This window comes from Camelus ferus, chromosome 7 (genome assembly GCF_009834535.1).
Source record: "Camelus ferus isolate YT-003-E chromosome 7, BCGSAC_Cfer_1.0, whole genome shotgun sequence".
In the NCBI taxonomy this organism is placed as follows: domain Eukaryota; kingdom Metazoa; phylum Chordata; class Mammalia; order Artiodactyla; family Camelidae; genus Camelus; species Camelus ferus.
In genome coordinates, this window is record NC_045702.1 from 13058462 (window position 1) to 13076848 (window position 18387).

General features: G+C 39.4%; 1 protein-coding gene across 14 annotated transcripts in view; it reads left to right on the forward strand.

Annotated features, from left to right (window-relative positions):
• The window catches only part of CALD1 (caldesmon 1), a 176696-nt gene that overhangs the window by 131654 nt on the left and 26655 nt on the right, over positions 1-18387 (forward strand). For 8 of the 14 annotated variants that reach the window (XM_032483393.1, XM_032483399.1, XM_032483392.1 and 5 more), the window contains 3 exons: positions 8915-9061; positions 13100-14186; positions 15447-15524. In XM_032483393.1, coding sequence (XP_032339284.1) covers positions 8915-9061; positions 13100-14186; positions 15447-15524 — 1312 coding nt within the window. The remainder of the gene's footprint in view (positions 1-8914; positions 9062-13099; positions 14187-15446; positions 15525-18387) is intronic. The other 6 variants (XM_032483397.1, XM_014566834.2, XM_032483398.1 and 3 more) reach the window with 2 other exon arrangements.

Here is an 18387-nt window from a genome sequence, read left to right on the forward strand (position 1 = left end):
GCCATGTACCATTTCCGTCGGCATGTCTGGAATACCGCTTTACCCTTACAGGAACTCCCTCTAATTAGTCACAGGTTCATAATCTCCGCTTAAGAACATCTTGTTTTTGTTTTCCCAATCCCTTTGTTTCTTTTGTCCAATATTTAGCAATGTGATAGTGGTACCATATTTCAAAGCTCTACCATGTGAAATTATGGACCTTTGTACTGCATCACAAAGTATTTCAAGTTTGGGGGTAAGATTTGAATTTCTAGATCACACTAAATATAAGACTCATCTAAAACAAGTTTATATTTTTACATTTGAAGATGGAAACGGAAACTTTTGTTTCTAGGAGATGAAGTCTTTGACTATGAAAAGAATCTGCTTGTTTATATATCTGTGGTCAGATGCAGTTGCATCCAAATCGGCCAGTGGAAATAGGGGGGTTTCCCAGCATCCTGCTCTGAGGCAGTTTTTTCGTCACTTGTATATCCACGTTCAGACCTACATGCAAGAAAAAGAACTGGCAAAATGTAACCTTGACAGTCATAGACACCTGGGTTTGATGAATTGTTTTATCATGTTTTACCTGAGAAAATTTACTTAAGCCCAAGGTTTATTGTCCACATCTACGATGCACATTAAAGCAAGGCTGTTCTGTAATAGATACAACAGTCAAGAAAACAGCCCCAAATCAGATTTTACTTTTGATTGACAAAATTTTTAAAAGCCCAAGTTTATTAATGATCATATTTTATTTAAGATTTTTATTAGACAAAGAATCCTAGGTTGGGAATGAAGAAACGGTCATGTTTATGAAAACACAGGTAATAATTGGGTTTATCCTGTCTTCAGCCACATTTTATAACAGCTGGATCTTAAACATTCATAAATTAAGAAGTGAACTGTTTGTATCTGACCAAGCCTGCTGTTTTTAAGCAAGCTGGGTGGGACAGTGGGAGTGGCACAAATTCAGTCCTGTTTGTAACAGAATAAATAGATTTTCATTTATCTCAGGAAACTGCCATGGAATGATCCCTCTAAAATCTGGATTTAACAGGTTTGACAGATACATTGTTCCTTTAAAAAATAAATGTGGGGGGAAAAAAAGCAATTCAATAAGAAAGTAAATCCAGATCCTATTCATTTTTATTTCTACTGAGTATCACCAACCATCTATGATGGACGTTTAAAAAGAAAATAGCACCAGTTGAATAAAAAGTTAGACATTTATCCCATCCAAACTATAATCTCAGGAAATGTTTGGGAAACTCTGTGTCTCTTCTATCATTATAAACTACAGCTATTCATACAAACACAGATGAATCACAGAAGCATAACACTGTGTGAAAAGAACTAATCACAGAATGCATATTGTATGGTTATGTAAAGTTCTAAGAAGGCAAACTAAAAAAAAAAAAGAATTGTTTAGGGATGCATCCCTTGGAGGTAAAATTACAAAGAAAGGCATTAGGATAGTTAAAATAGTCAAAAATTCAGCTTAGAGAGTGTTTGGAAGCGTTTAAAAAGAGATAGGGATGGTCTTGAAGAAGGGCACGTAATGATCTCCAAGGTGCTGTGCTGTTTAGGCTGGCTAATAGTACATGTGTGTTTGCTTCACTGTCCTTTTAAGTGGTCGTGTACTACACACTCACTTATAGGTATAGTATATTTCATGCTAAACATCTTTTTAATTTAAAATATTGACCCCCAAACAATTAGAATTTTTTAAACTTCCTGTGACTATGTATCAATTCAGAAGTCAGTCTCTAAACTAGGGATCTGCCTGCCCCAGGGGAGGACCATTCTGAGACCTGTGTTCCCATAAACCCTTAGTTAGCTCTACAACCCTGAGTCAGAATCAGAACTCACTGTACTCCCTGGGTTCTTTCTAACCATATGTGATCAATCAGACCTGATCTATTTGTTTGACAGGATGTCACAGTCATAATGATGCTAAAAACCAAACTTCGCGAGAGTTGTGGAGGCAAGGCCTCATGTCGTTTCCTTCTGCTGTGCTCTGCAGCACGTGTTTCCCCATCATGATTTGTGGTTATAGAAATTCATGTGATTATGGGATGTCACCATTATGTAAAGCAGATGGTAGGCTGGTGGTGATAACTTGTGGTGACAACATATATAAGAACACTGAAATGTGTAAGCACGCAGTGTCTTACAACAGAGAACCAAAACGTATGGCTGCTATGCAAACATTAGTAATTCTCAAATGTGTGTGTGCATGAGGAGATGGGGTGGGAGAAGGAGGAATAGATGAGGTAGGACATACCTCTCGTCCTGGGTTAGTTTCTTCAGAGTAATGTATCCCTTTGCATGCCTGCATCCTCACAAGAGGCACATCCCTGATATAGCAGTGAGTCCTACGGTGAAATTCAAAAGGTTTTTACCTTCCTTCTCTACCAGAAAATAAAAAAAAAATATGTCTGTGTGTGTGTGTGTGTGTCTGTGTGTGTGTGTGTGTGTGTGTGTGTGTATGTATTCTAAATCAGGGGAGCTTTCTTTCATTCTATCCCATATTAATTACTAACAGGCTAATTTACTAGTGGCTATTAATCCATTTCTAAACATTTTCTGACTTGAAAATAATTTTACTTTTTTCTCCATTATAATTTTTAATGCCTTTCTTTTAAAGGAATCCAAAGGAAAAACATTCAGAATTGGACTTTATGTGCCTTAAATGAAACCACAATATTTTACAGACTCCACATGTAAACAAAATCATATTTAAGAGCCTGGAATGAATCTAGACGCCTCTTTTAACTTTCAAATATACAATAAATCTGCAAAGCAAATATGACTCATTTCAGTAGCTCAGGATTTTCCCTCTTGATCACAGCATTGCCTGAAATTTTGCTAAGTGCATTTGAGCAATTCACAGAGCTAACTGGATATGTTTGGAGAATCTGCTTGCATTTCATATTATGAAAGAAAATCACTGGGGTTTTTTGGTACATGAAAAACAATACTGTGAGTCTGTATGAATCATTTTGCCTCCTTGATAAGCACATTTTCAGCCCATGTGAAGTTTTTAACTCTTAAGTGGGATTCCATATTAAGACCCAGGTTAAGACAACATTGGCAGAACCAAGAACGATGGAAATCAAAGAAATGTAATTGACTAAGAAGTTGTCCTTTGCAGCTGTGAACCCCAGGCAGTCTTCCTCCTGAGCCTGCGTGGGGAGTGTACAGCAGCAGAAAGTGGAGGCAAGATCATGTTTGGGATTGAGTGTCTCAGTTACAACCTGGAATCTTCTTCAATCAGCACCACCTTCTCTCAAATGACACCTTACACGAAAGCAGAGGTACAGGAGGAGGCAGGGAGATGAAAGCTGATCTTAGGGTTCAACTAAGTGTCTACTGGCCTACAAATGACTGTGAATTCACAGATAAAGAACTGCTGGTAGGATTCCTTCTTTCAGGCAGCAAATTTATTTGTTCTGCTGGAATTTTAGGTGCAGCATTCTCTTTTTAACATATAGGAATGTGGCAGAATCAATTAAGGAAAACAGGGAGACTTGGAAACTTTGATCTGAATGGGAATCTCTTTAAGTTTTTGTACATAAGCCTCATTTTAGTGCCTTGAGCCTTTTATTTTCTCCAAGGGTTTCCTCACTTAAATTGTGGGTCTGCATGTGTGTCTGTACATGTGTGTGTGCACTTACCAAACACGAGGAATGTTAAAGGATGCTAAAGGGTTTGAAGGGGCCAATTCAAAGTCTGTTCAGTGGCACTCTGGCCATCTCTTTCTACATGCCAGTGGTTCTTGAGTGCTGAAGTTGCTGGAAGAGAGTCCCAAATTCATATCCATACCAAGTAATTTTTGTGGGCTAATAAGTAACTGTTTCAGCTGTTCTTCAGATACGTATAAATGCAGTGGTTTATAAGATACAGATTCCTTTTTATGCAGTGTTGAATTTATAGACACTTCATAAAACATTTTTAATACATAACAAAAGTATAAGCAATTGTCATGATATTTTAATTTTTCTTGATATTTTAAAAGGATCCACATTCTTATAATGTTAGTAACCACTGCTATAAGATATAGAAAATTAAATCTTTTCTTCAGCACTCTCTAACTTGTAATAAAATCAGCCTCCTCATAAAAGTGGTTTTTACTTTTCCTTATTCTATTTGTAAACATGGTTTCCTGATAAGAGATCTTGTCCTGTTAATAAAATGTTATTGCCAGTATGTTTACTTGAAAACTCTCAAGTCAGAAAATATCAAAATAGGGGGGAAAAAAGATGAAATTAAAGGAGATGTGAGTAACATTCTTCAAACTATGGAGAACACGGAGTTAAAAAAAAAAAGCCAAAACTCTATACTGTAGATGAAATTATAAGAAGAGTTTTGCCAATGTTGTGCAAGTCTGGAGAAATATTTGTTGGAGAAGATGGGGTGAGGGGGACACTGAGGCAAGATGACAACTAGTGCCTTGCTCCTGTGCCTTGTATGGAAGCCTCAGCCACTTCCTCTCATCTAAGGACATTCAAACCCTGGCCCATCCAAATATAAAGACACTGAGTCATCAGTGGTTTCATTATTTGCCATGTCTGCAATACTTTTATTTATTTGAACTATCTAAAAGGCACAGCATGTAACATGATTACCGTGTTACTTGAATATATTGAGGCAGTAGAGGTCTGGTGGTAAATACTTAAAACATCTTTGGTGTGAAAGCCACAGCATTCCAAGGAAGTTTTCCCATTGCATAGATCTGTTTTTTCTTATAATATAACACCAGCATCTTTAACCAGTGGTTCTGGGAATGGAAGACAAGCCAGTTCTCTCTGTTTTTTTCATACCACTGACAATCAAATAGCATCATGTTATTATAATGGACTTCTAAGATTGTTCAACATTTATTCATGCACACACATCCACACACGCACAAGATCATCTCTCTCCCAAATATCTCATGAGCCATTTAGCTGCCAGAAACACTGGCCTTCCTGCAGAAGGATCAATCGTACCTTACTTCAGGTGTTGTCCAAGAGGAGAGCAAAGGCAGTTACCCAGAAACAAAGCATACTACTCCAGAGTAAGCCTGTCTTCACCCAGCATGGGTGGGAAAGTCGTGGATTCTGGTCAATTGAGCATTTTATTAAATGAGGTGCTTTACGTATCGTTTGTGGTTACTTGTTTTTAAATAAAACTCACTTGATTAGAGCTCTAATAAACATAGTTTAATCTTTCTCAGGTGATTCAGAGGAACTTTGAGTCCTACGCTGCCTCTGAATCATCTGGGAACATCAGTTGTCTTTGCGGCGTACAATACGGTAGACCAGTTAATGCTGGCGTCTGGTGACGTTTCACAGAAACAACAAATGGGTTGTTATGTTTTTATTACAATCCAGTGGGTGGTTAGGTATGATTTTTACTAGTCAGCAGCATTCCAAATACATTTAAATCTGGCGTGTGGAAAATTAGAAATGTTAACATTTTGCCTTTAACTGAAGCATAAAGCAGAGTTGTGTTATCATGTGGACGTATTAAGGATGCTGTGTTCTCATCTGTCTCTTTGGATAAATTCGTCTTATGGTGAAATTAGCACTGACAGGCGTTGCTGGTGTTATGTACCTTTTTGGAAGGCTATTTGTCCTTGTGCATCAAAAGCTTTTAAATGAGCATACGCTTAAACTCAGAAATTCTAGCTTTTGAGAATTTTTTCCTGGGTAAATCATTGAACAAGTGGTAAAAGTATATCTATAATGATGTCCTTTGCAGTATTGTTTATAAGAATATAAAGTTGGAAAAATCTTACCTGCCCATCAGTAGAAAACTGAGTAAATAGATAATAGTCCCTCCATATCATTACTATGTACATCTATTTTATAGAATACCATGTTGCTGTTGAAAGTTATATTTTGCTGATGTGTTAAAATAGGCATGAATAAGGTAAATTTAAAAAACTATTTCTAAAATCATATACAGAACGTGATACCATTTTGTTAAAAATCAAAATATCTGTGGATAGGAAAAGGTCTGGTAAAATACATCAGGGATTATTCATTTTCCTATCTGAGTGCTGTAATCAGGGACCTGATTTTTACATTTTGTGATGTCTAGTTTAAGAAAATAAAAAGTGTATGTAACTTTTAGAAACAAAAAAATTTGACAGTTAAGTTCTTCGAATTTGAAAGAAAAATAACCTCTGGTAGTAGTAGGAAGGGTTCATGCTGCGGGACAGACCTGTAAGCTAAGCACCCACTGTCTGCCCTGTACTCTTGGGCTGGTGTAGGGAGGCTCCCATTTGAAGAATTTCCACACATATCAAGTCATTTGGCGTGGACACAATTTCACTTATGAAGTCAACTGATACGTTATTGAGCCAGCAACTGGGTATGTTCGGATTCGAAATACCATGGAACCATTTTGGCTCCTTTTTAGTTTTTAACTTTGAAAACAATTTTAACATGTTTGTTTGTCAATAGCCTCAAAAATCTCTCTCAGGCGACTGTGTATCCCAGGCAAGAGGCTATCCATGGAAAGTCGTTGTAAATTTTAAGCAAGAAGAGTTAGGAGAGAAAGTGGAAACCATCTGGTTGTTCAAGGCCACTCCTCTACTGAGAAATCTAAGATGAAAGAAGATTGAGTGTGACCTGACCTAGACCACTGGCAAATCTAGGTCACGCCAGAGCTAAAAGCAAACAGCGTCCACCGTGAAGCACGTTGTGCAGGTGGGAGGAGGAAGACAGTAACATCTCAAATTGTTCGAGTATGGTGGGAAATTAATGGCTTCAAATGAGACTCCATTTAGGAGAGGGGAGAGTTTTGTTTTTGACATAAGGTGTCCCATATGGAGCTTTTATGTCTCTTACTTGCCTTGGAAAATGAAGGCCTCAAGTAATAACCAAGACCTCATGGCTGATCCAGAGATGTAGAAGAGCAAATTAAGACTTTCTGTTTGATTAACTTGGGAAGCAGTCATTAAGGACGCATTCTCCCTGCTGCGGTTAAAGCTGTCTAGTGAGAAATAAGCAAAAGGAATATTGGGCCAAGAATCTGAAAATTGAAGCCAAACCTCTGGGAAGGGCTTTTGACTGTGAACTACAATGTGATTAAATTAGAAAGGAACATTCAAATCATGTCATGTTGTCGCCTCTAAGTCAACAAGTCTAAAATGGAACTCATCTTTCCTCACACACAGCTCCTCCGCTGCCCTTTCCTAATAAAACAAAATACTACACTGTAGAATGCCTTAGCACAACATAGCCATGGTTTCATTTGATTGTTACCCACGGGCAGACAAGGCAGTTTAACTCAGGTTAATCAAAGGGCTGAACACTAGTAAAAGACCAGTTCTAGAAACCTAGAACTGAGTTCTAACCTAGTCGTCCTTTAACTGAATCACACTGCCCTTCTCTCCATATTTGTGGAAATAAGTCAGTCAGTTTTATAGAATTATTAAGTGACATTCTATTTATGTTGGCATTTGAATATTACACACTAGCAGATTTTAGTTAAGTATGAAGTCAGAGTTTCTGAAATAACAAAGAACAAACCGATCAACCCTGAGAATTGTTCACCTTGTTTTTTGTAAGAAACCTAGGTTAAAAAAAGTTCATAGCATTTGCGTTATTGAAGTCAAAAGACAGAAACAGATGAAGTGAAGTAATGGATCTCAACCCCCAAAATACCGAGTTTGTAAATCTAATGGGAACAAACAAACCATCACAGTCATATTAGGTTCATTTCGCTAATAAAAATTATATGATTCTGCTGTTTTGCTTTCTTTCATTTGTAAATTATTTTAGCTTTGTCATTATAGAAGAAAGATAAGCATGAAACGGCTACATATCTGGATTTCTATTTGTGGACATGTAAGTTTCACTGTAATAAAAGCACCTTTACTAGCCAATGTGAAAAGCCATCTGCTGCACAGTGCAGCTCCATTCCAACCCTTGAACCATCAGGCCAGCCAGCACTACTGTGTCTTCTCACCACTCTGTATCTCAGTACACAGTCCTCTTCCAAAGCAACCAGGTTAACCACGTGGGCCATTTCCTCTTGAGTCTGAGCATCTGGATTCCCCAGCAATGAGTCTTCATTTGGGAATAAATATTAGGAGAAACATATCTAACATGGTGAAATTGATTATATAATTTTCCTAAACAGGCCTTTGCTTTAGATGAAACTATGAAAGCTAAATACCATATATGCACGTGGAACCCTCTGTGCCTCTTCAGCCTGCCTTAGCCTTTAGGTTTCTGGCTAAATACACGCCTGTGGGCTCCCATGATGTGCCCAGCATGTGGGTGGTGGGACATCAAATTATGGTTTAGAACAAAAGAGGGGGGCAGGGAGGGCGCCGCACTGACTATGAGGTCTCCTGTCACCTTTCTTCAGTGAAAAGGAACTAAAAGGAAAAAATTAAATCTAAGCAAAGAGGATAGCCTGCTCTGGATTTTAATTAGTGATTTGGCTTACTAACGCCAAAGTCCTGGTTTGGTAACTTAACTTGATCTTTTCTGACCCTTGTGACAACATCTCCACAAATAATCCATACAACATGTTAAATCTTTTTAACAAGTGTTTTGATTACTTTCAGTTCAATGCTTTCGATTTCTGCTTCTAAATCTTACGTGCTAGTCATCAGCTAAGTAAAGAAGTCTAAGTATGTTAACCTACAGTCTCCAAAGGCAGCTGCTTTTGTGTAAATTTTTTCAGTTTAAGCTATTGTTTGATCATTGTAAATTATCCTGTGTAGCTATTGGATGAATGCTTTTCAGATACTTAAAAGTTTGAAAACTAGTCAGCTAAACTTAAGGAACAGAACCATCCTTAAGGAACTCTGTAGTTTCGTAAGTAGTCAAGTTCAGGAAAGGACTCAGGGTTGATCCTGCCAAGAAGCTGGTGAAGATGGTGGGCAGTTGGCAGGCTCAAGAGGTTTGTCCTTGTGATATTGCAGAATCGCCTACCAGAGGAACGACGATGATGAGGAAGAGGCCGCCCGGGAACGGCGCCGCCGCGCCCGCCAGGAAAGACTGCGGCAGAAGCAAGAGGAAGAATCCTTGGGGCAGATGACTGACCAGGTGGAGGTCAATACCCAGAACAGGTACTGTCCTCTTTGGAAGGGAGAATTTCTCAGTTGCTTCTTAGCCTGTCTGATAAGAGGAGCGGGTTGGGCAAAGCATTCCCTTCTCAGCCCAACTCAACTCTTTTGCAGTCTTTCTAGCTTGCTTGATTCTTTTGTGACCATTTTAGGCAACTAACCAGATTGGACAGTCAATGTGACTTAGACATTAGGACACCAAAACTCCTTTCTCTCCCCCATCCCATCCCCTAAACACACCTATTTTATTTTCTTTTGTAATCTAGTAATTTTTAATTTGCTAAAATTATGGGTATATCATTAAATAAGGAAAACTACTTACATTCATTCTTTAAGACAGTATCTGTTTTGAACTGAAGATATATTAGTTTAATACTCCGCTGTGCCTACCAGTAGCGGCTAATGCTTGAATTTTAAAGTAGGCATGAATTGCAAATGTCTTATTTTTTCCTGATATGCAGCCTAAATCAATATTCTCTGATCACTACAATATTCAGCAAGTTGCAGAATCCTGTTTAATGTAATTATTCAAACAAGCTTATGAATTCACAACTACATTTTTTCCTATACAGGCCCTAGCAGACATTAGGAAAGTTGAGAACACTTAATAGGTTCAACTTCTTCAAAAAGGCTTTTACAAGTTCACACATACAAGGTCCTATAGTGTATTATGTTAACAGTTAGTATATGTCATTTACATGCCCCAAGGTGTAGAAAAGATGAGGCTATTTGAAGGTGAAAGGGAGAAAAAAATTAATTTTATTTTAAAACTGTGGGCTGGTTAAATATAATGAAATCACAATATAAGATGTTTTGTGTGAGTTTGGTTTTAGTTTGTTTTATTTTCTGTTGTTGGGAGGGCATTGTATTTGATAGTCCCCTTAATTCAATCTATCTAGAAAATTCTGAAGGGAAAGAGTTCTGGCCTCTTTAACCTGAATTTAAGTGGAGATACAGAGGGTTTCTGAAAGCATCATGAAAATTCTGGCAGGCAGGATGATTCCGTCCAGAAGCTTACTGGTTAGGTGGAGAAACAGACCGTGTCCCTCGGTAAGGAGCTTCTCATTAGGGAGGAAGTATAGCAAAGAGGTTGCAGGTGTGTTCTCTGGGGTTCACTCCCTGCCTTTGAATCCCAACTTGACCCTTCACTAACTGTGTTTCTTCAGTTAAATGGAAATAAAAGTCATACCTTTTTCTTATGAATGTTAAATTTAGCTAAGATGCTAATATATGTAAAATGCACAGTGTTTGCACAGAGTAATTTTGGCGATTATTAGGAAGATGATATCAGTCTTACAGAGCAGGACTCCATTGTCTTCACTGCCTTTTCTATTTCTGAGCTGAGGGGGATGAGAAACAGAGTTTAAAAAATGACGTTTTAAGGCCTTTCATGAATCCGTTATTAGGGAGTGATCAACAGTGCCTTAAAAAATTAGTAGTGGCCTGTAGTTTTCTTGCTTTTAAGATCTTGCGTCTACTTGTGTTTCTCTTCTTTTTTTTTTTTTTTTTTTACATTTTACTCTTATTATTTCATGATGTTGACTGAGTACAAAATTCTTTTTCAGCAGAACATATTCAGATCTGAGAACCCGTGATTTACCTCTGACATATTAGTTAGCCACAAGAAGAGTAAGCTTTCTCCTAGGGGCTAAACAACTGTAACTGGTGCTTGACCTCCCCTGATGCTTGCTGTCATGATTTATAAACAGGCAAAAAAAGGTTCAGTAGAGTCCATTTGTTCTTAACTCAAGGGTCCTTTAAGCTGGCTAGCATTTTGGAATTTGGGGTACCTCTTAAAAATTATCTGAATTCAGTTGATCCCAATGCCTTATGTATAGACTTTTCCTCTTAAATTCTAAACTATTTGCATTTTCAGAGAAATTTAATCCTTATGTGTCTAATTCATGGAGGACAGTGTCTTAACAGCAACAGCTAAGGCCAAGAAAGTTTAAATTCTAACCTTCACTCAGCCATTTCTTGTTGTTAAATGTGAAATATGTTTTTCCAAAATTAAGTGAACTTGAACTTCAAAAGGGCCAAGTTTGGTATGAAGCATGAAATTTGATGGAGTTTCTAAACATTGCAAGACATATTCTTCCAACTCTGGTCACAGTCCTGGTATCACATGACTGATTGTTTCCTGCCATTGAAGACCAACACTCCTGGCTTGGGCAGTGTCCAGTATCCCGCAATAGAGAGTGCGGTGATGGACATGCTACAATTTGGTTTTTAGAGGTTTTCTTTTCTTTTTTTCTAAACATCAAATTTAACTTTTCTTCGTCTACTCTAGAAAAGAGGGCAAGAGACCCTTTATGCATTGAAATCTTGATAAAGAATGTAGATGGTATATATATATTAATTAGGGCAATACCAATTGCTTTAACAGTGGGTCCCCAATTTTAGTAATTTGATGCAATAACACATAGCAGTCCAGTGTGGGTATTTCTGACTGGTAGAACTATGTTCTTTTTTTTTTTTTTTAACATTTTTTATTGATTTATAATCATTTTACAATGTTGTGTCAAATTCCAGTGTAGAGCACAATTTTTCAGTTATGCATGAACATATATATATTCATTGTCACATTTTTTTCTCTGTGAGCTACCATAAGATCTTATGTATGTTTCTCTGTGCTATACAGTATAATCTTGTTTATCTGTTCTACAATTTTGAAATCCCATCTATCCCTTCCCACCCTCCGCCTCCTTGGCAACCACAAGTTTGTATTCTATGTCTATGAGTCTATTTCTGTTTTGTATTTATGGTTTTTTTTGTTTTTGTCTTTGTTTATGTTTTTTTTTAGATTCCACATATGAGCGATCTCATATGGTATTTTTCTTTCTCTTTCTGTCTCACTTCACTTAGAGTGACATTCTCTAGGAGCATCCATGTTGCTGCAAATGGCGTTATGTTGTCAGTTTTTATGGCTGAGTAGTATTCAGAACTATCTTCTTTACTCTTGTGACTGTTAACTCCTTGGGCTTTGGAGGTTTTTTTTTTTTTTTGGAGCAGACAGAGATAGAAAGGGAAGAGAATTTAATAATAAAAATAAAGCAATTTTAAAATAAAATAAAAAGCAGAAGTACCTCTGCTGATTACTTGTCTTCATCTGGACATCTCACTTCTGCTCACATTTCATTGGAATTACTGATCAAGTGTCCCTACTTTGGTGCAAGGAAGAGGGGAGGGTAGGAAATCCAATCCTTGACTGGCAGTCACTTCCCTGTGACTGTGGAAGGAGGAGCATGAGTCGTGGTGACAGTTAGGTGTCTCCACCATGGGGGTCATCAGCGTGAGTAGAGCATCTCCACCCTGGAACATACACTCCCTTCCTCTCAACGTCCTCTGTGTTCTAGCAATCCAGATCAAGAATTCCAGATGACTTGGCTACATGTCAGAACACTATATGATACAAGAGGAATTCACTCATTTTTTTCAGTTCAGTCCTTATCTTAGTTTGAGTTCCCTGAGAATCAGATTCTGAAACAAGGATCTGAGCATGAATAGTTTGCCTGTAAAGTGATCCCAGGAAAAATTGGTAGCAGTGTGGGCAAGTGAGACAGGGAAGGGAAGACAACCAGATCAAGGTTTCATGACCAAGCAAGTTACCACTGTGGGTATCTGGAGCTTAACTCCACTGGGGAACCCAAGATCCCGTGTGGGACTGGCACCTCAGAATACTCTGACTCCCAAGGTGAGGAGAGCTGAGGTATTTATACACTAATACTCATTAATTTTTGCTTGGGGCAAAATGCCCAGGGGACATTAATACTCAAAGCATTTCTGGTATATAGAGTAGGCTCCTGCATGGCCAGAGAAAGACCATGGGCAAAGATTTGCATATGCTGTTGAAAGCCAGGCAGGCATGTCTAATATGGTAACCTCCAAGGGGACACGTACTAATACGGTAACCTCCAAGGGGAAATATGTAGGAATCTGTACATATGCATATCTCTGCTCTAGTTCCAGTGTGGCACAGTACCTGAATCCAGCTGACTGACTAATCAGCAAGCTGTCTTTGGTGTTGTTTCTGTTGTTCAGTGTGCCCGACGAGGAGGTCAAGACAGCCACCACAAACACTCAGGTGGAGGGTGACGAGGAGGCTGCACTCCTGGAGCGCCTGGCCCGGCGGGAGGAAAGACGCCAAAAACGCCTTCAGGAAGCACTAGAGCGGCAGAAGGAGTTTGACCCAACAGTAACAGATGCAAGTTTGTCGCTGCCAAGCAGAAGAATGCAAAACAACATGGCAGAAAATGAATCGGCAGAGAAGGAAGAAAAAAGTGAAAGTCGCCAAGAAAGATATGAGATTGAGGAAACTGAAATAGTCACCAAGTCCCACCAGAAGAATGACTGGGGGAATGCCGAAGAGAAAAAGAAAGAAGAGAAAGAAAAGGAGGAAGAGGAAGAAGAGAAGCCAAAGCCAGTGAGCAGTGAAGAAACTCAGGTAGAGGTGGTGGTAAAAGAGAAAACAGCAGAATCCCAAGAGGAGACAGTAGTGCCACTGAAAAATGGGCAGATGAGTGCAGAGGAGCCTAAGGTGGAGGAGGAGAGGGGGGAAGCCTCAGATGAGATTGCCCATAATGAGAAGATGGAAGAGGAAGCAAGGGAAAGGGCTGAGGCAGAGAGGGCCAGGTTGGAAGCAGAAGAAAGAGAAAAAATCAAAGCTGAGCAAGACCAAAAAATAGCAGAGGAGAAGGCAAGGGTAGAAGCAGAAGAAAAGGCAGCTGCACAAGAGAGAGAGAGACAGGAGGCCGAGGAGAGGGAGAGGATTAAGGAGGAAGAGAGGAGGGCAGCAGAGGAGAGGGAGAGGATTAAGGAGGAAGAGAAGAGGGCAGCAGAGGAGAGGGAGAGGATTAAGGAGGAAGAGAGGAGGGCAGCTGAGGAGAGGGAGAGGATTAAGGAGGAAGAGAGGAGGGCAGCTGAGGAGAGGCAGAGGGCCAAGGCAGAGGCAGAAGAGAGAGCTAAGATAGAAGAGCAGAAACTGAAGAAGCAGCTGGAAGAGAAAAAAAAGGAAATGCAAGAGAAAAAGGTAAAAGAGGAAAAGGTAGGACAGAAAATAGAAGGGAAAGGGGTAAATGAGAAGAAGGTACAAGAAGACAAACCTCAGACAGCTGTTCAAAAGAAACAGGTACAGTAAACATTTTGCACCAAGTGTGTGATGCCTGTGACAAGAAATGTAATGCGCATCAAATTTGGGGCTGAGGCCACATTCTTCCAGCCCCACATGCTTGATCGTTTGGCCAGCTATTCATTTTTCAGGTCATAGCAATATGCAAGCATGCAGCAATCGATCGATGGCTAATACTCAGTCCATCCAATTTACTGGGACAATCAGAGAGAAGTGAATTGCTCTGTGCTTGGTTGTTATGAATACCAGAAAAATGAATTAACCCAAAGATGATAAGTGTGGTGGTGCTGTGTTAGACTTCTGATTCTGCACCTGCATCTCAGCTCGTTGCTTCTAACAATTTATCTCTATCCACAGGTCTACATGGTGCTCTAGGACCATAACTCCTCACTTTATCCTTCTGTTTGGCATTTAATAAAAGGTGATAAAATTTGGGGTAGGAAACTGACATGAAGAATCATGTTCAGAAATATCATCTTATGAACTCAAAAATAAACCCCTTGAAATGAACTGGTAATGAAGGAAAGGAGCCAATTTGGACCTTTTATAAAAAAATGTCAAAACCCTGATTTGCCATCGTGTAGACCTGGGCTTAATGTAGACTTGCAGAAAGCCATTCATCTGGGGCAGCATCAACTTGTAACTGACCAGAAATTAAGAGCACACATTTTGCTTGTTTTACCATCTGGATGACACAAATAAATTTATGTAGCACAAGAAGGGTGGAAATAGTTGGGGGAGGCAAGAAATATTTATAAGCTAAGAAACATATTTTTTTCTGTCTGCAAGGCTGCATTAAAAGCACTGTACCTAATAACCACCACCACCACCTACTCTGCAAAAAAAAGAAAAAAGAAAAAAGAGACGCTTGTGTCTTCACCTTTCCAGAGAGAACTCTCTGTCACTAAGTCTGCACTGCACTGAAGTTATCTTTCATTCCTGCTTCTTACAAGGGGCTCATGAACACACCATTGAGATGATCAGGAACAACAATGCACCAAACCACACACGAGGTTTGTAAACACGCACCAGAAGCACCACGTCACGCTAGATTTCAGTGAGCACAGTGACAGGCATGTGAGAAAAAGTTCTGGTGGGAGGAGACTATCCCACTTTGCTGTTTAGAACCACTGGCACTGAGATAGCCACATAGAAGTCATTTCACGCCACATGCAAAGTGACCTGAGCACCCTCTCACTCTTATAAGCTAGGAGGGGCTTCTTTTAAATGAGTGACTTTACCATTCTTGAAAATGCAAAGGAAGAAGAAAGGGGGGCTAAAGTGCAAGCTAAAAGAGAAAAGCCCCAGCAAGACAAGCCTGCCTTCAAAAAAGAAGAGGTAAATATTGAGAAAGAACCTAGTCATGAAGCATCAGGGAGCAGTGTTCCGTGACATTTCAGGTCTGATGATCTCAAAATTGTAACCTCTAATCCAGTGTTTTTCAAGCTCGTGATCCACTGAATGGTGAAATCAATTTAGAGCATAACAAAATTAGCTAAATATGTCAATCTGCATTTTTAAAATGAAATAGAATAGAAAATATCAGAGGGCATCGTGGCCAGTATTGTTTTGTGATATAAATGCTCGTTCTTACTATGGGTCACAGTCAAAAAGCTTGAAAAACATTCTTCGGATCAATCTTTCCCACTTTCTACTCTTCCAAGTGCTATTTGTTTTTCTTTGAGCCATCTTACTTTCATTTCAATCATGAAATATTTCCAACTGGCTTTGATTAATGATTTAACTTTTCGAAGGAAAAACACTCCCACACATCTCGGTAGAAAATTTGATGAACTGAAGATGATATTTGGTTTTCAAAAGAAAAGTTTGGCACAGTGTTCTGCATTGCATTTCTGGGGCACACACAGGAGCTGGTGCCAGGGTGTTTGACTGTAGGTAAGTAAACAAGTCAGTGGACCAGAGGCGGCGGCAGAGAGAATGTCATGCTCCAACATAATCAAAATGCCCCATCTGGCCTGACCGTGTTTTAACCATGGTGCTAATGTTAGCTCCAAGCAATCTTAAAAATTATGACAGTATTTATTACGTTCAAAGTACTGGATGTGGTAAAACTAAATCGTCAAAAGTGAGAAGGCTTGAATTACTCTGCCTATGGGACTGAATCATAGCTCTTGAGCTCCGACTCGGATGGACTTGTGCTACAATTCTCTGCCCATTATGGTATAGATTAAGGAACAAAAATCCATATTTAGAAAATAGGTGAGATTAAATAGGGGGACAGTTATTCTCTTAAATGTTTTTTTCCTGAGATTCGTATTTTGAAAAGTAAGAACTCCTAGTTTGTGTTTTGTGTATGTTGTTTAAGGTATGTGCTCCTCCCTGTTTCCAGTAGAACTTGTGATGGTTTGGGAGTGAAAACAGAATGTGAGCAGTGCGCAGTTGAAAGCAGGAGAAAGCGTAAAGGCTAATAACTAGAAAACTAAATTTGACTCTAATGAGGCAGCTGAAGAAATCATCGAACGTGTTGGGAAACACTGTTTACATTCTGTAACAGAAGAACACCTACAAATCCATCCCCCCAAAAATCAAAATTACGTTGGAACTAAACTCAAACAGAAATACCCTATATGCGTTCATCTCTAAAGCTAGTGTTTTGTGGGGAATATCTTTAAGTACAGAAGGAAGAGGGCATGAAACCATACTCACTGATTGAGTTTAGGGGCAGGAGGGGAAGCTGAGTAAATGTTTGGGTTCGACTTAATTTAACTCAGTTCACTAAGATGGGGTTTGTTTTTAATGACCGAGGCGTTCTGTGTCCATGCACTATGTCCGCGGGCTGGCAGGGGCTCACCAGCTGTCCTCCAGTCATCCTTTTGCCTCTTTTGGGATGAGGCCCCAGTTCAGCAGTGGCCATGGTATGATGATTTCAGACCTGCTCCTTTTGTAGTTTGCCCTCCAGCACATTCCAGTGTCCCAAAACCTGGCCTCTTTTTGACACAAGGCCAGATTAGCAACTCAAACTAAAAAATTCCTGCTTTAACACCGCATACATAAATTACTGGTTGAATGACTAGATTTTCCCCCTCTTCCAGCTGTTTTTGTAATTGCTTCCTGTGGATAACTTTAAGTCATATTTAACATGATTTAGCCATTTTAAACACCCATCTCATCTCCTTCCATCTACCCCACCGTTTTGTCCCTCTCTCCCCCCGTCCAAAAAAGTCTTTCCTTTCAAGGAACTATGCAGGATAGGTAAACCCAAACGTCAGGTGAGCTGTCTTAGGGAAAACATTTCCAGAAGTCACTCTACTGCCTTACAGAAAACCTCCTTTCTCCCACTTCAGTTTAACTCTTTGTGGCGATGGATTGCAGATAGCCACCATTTAATTTAGCTTTTTCTCTGTAAGTTAAATTTAAGTTAAAAAAAATTAAGTTTTGAAACTTAATTCAGCTTCGTCTCTTCCTTCCCCAATTATAAAATGCCTCCTTTTAGTTCTTCACCCCAGAGCTTTTTTTTTATCCCCCTGGCCTCTAACAGAAAAAGTTTCCAATGAAACTGTTCATAGAATATTGAAACTGCTATTAATATCACATAGGCCAAAGCTTCTCGAACGTTAGTGTGTGTGCAAAGCACCTGGGAATCTTCTGAAATACACGCTCTGACTCAGTGGGTCTGGGGAGAGCCTCAGCTCCCTGGTGAAGTCCATGTTGTCCATGGACCAAACTTTCGGTAGCAAGGACATCCGTGTGATAGACCTTGGACCCGAAAAAGGAACTGAAGCTTCTGAGTCTAACAAAAGTGTGTTAAACTAGTGTGAAAAACTGTAACTTGCACCAATTCTCATTACTATTCTGGAATTAGATGGTGCAAAGCAATGCATTGGCTTTGCAATACACTGAAAGCAGTACACTGAAAGGACTGGCAGCTCAACCACCTTATGAGTGTCTTTCTGGCACAAGGACATGTCACTGAAATTCCCACTCACCCCCACGCACACCCCCAGGTGTTTTTCCATTGAATAGCCCAGATATCTGTAGTTTTATCCTAATGATCACATTTGACCAGAGCCTTTCGTATGAGTGTTACCTGCTGATGTTATCTGTATAGGAAACCCTTCAGCTCTTTCAGGAGGCATAGCCCCATAGTAATCCATCAGCACAGATTTTCTTCACGGTAACATTTAGACCTAGAGGATCTAATGCTTTCCCCAGTGGGCTCAGAACCCATGACCTTGGGTTG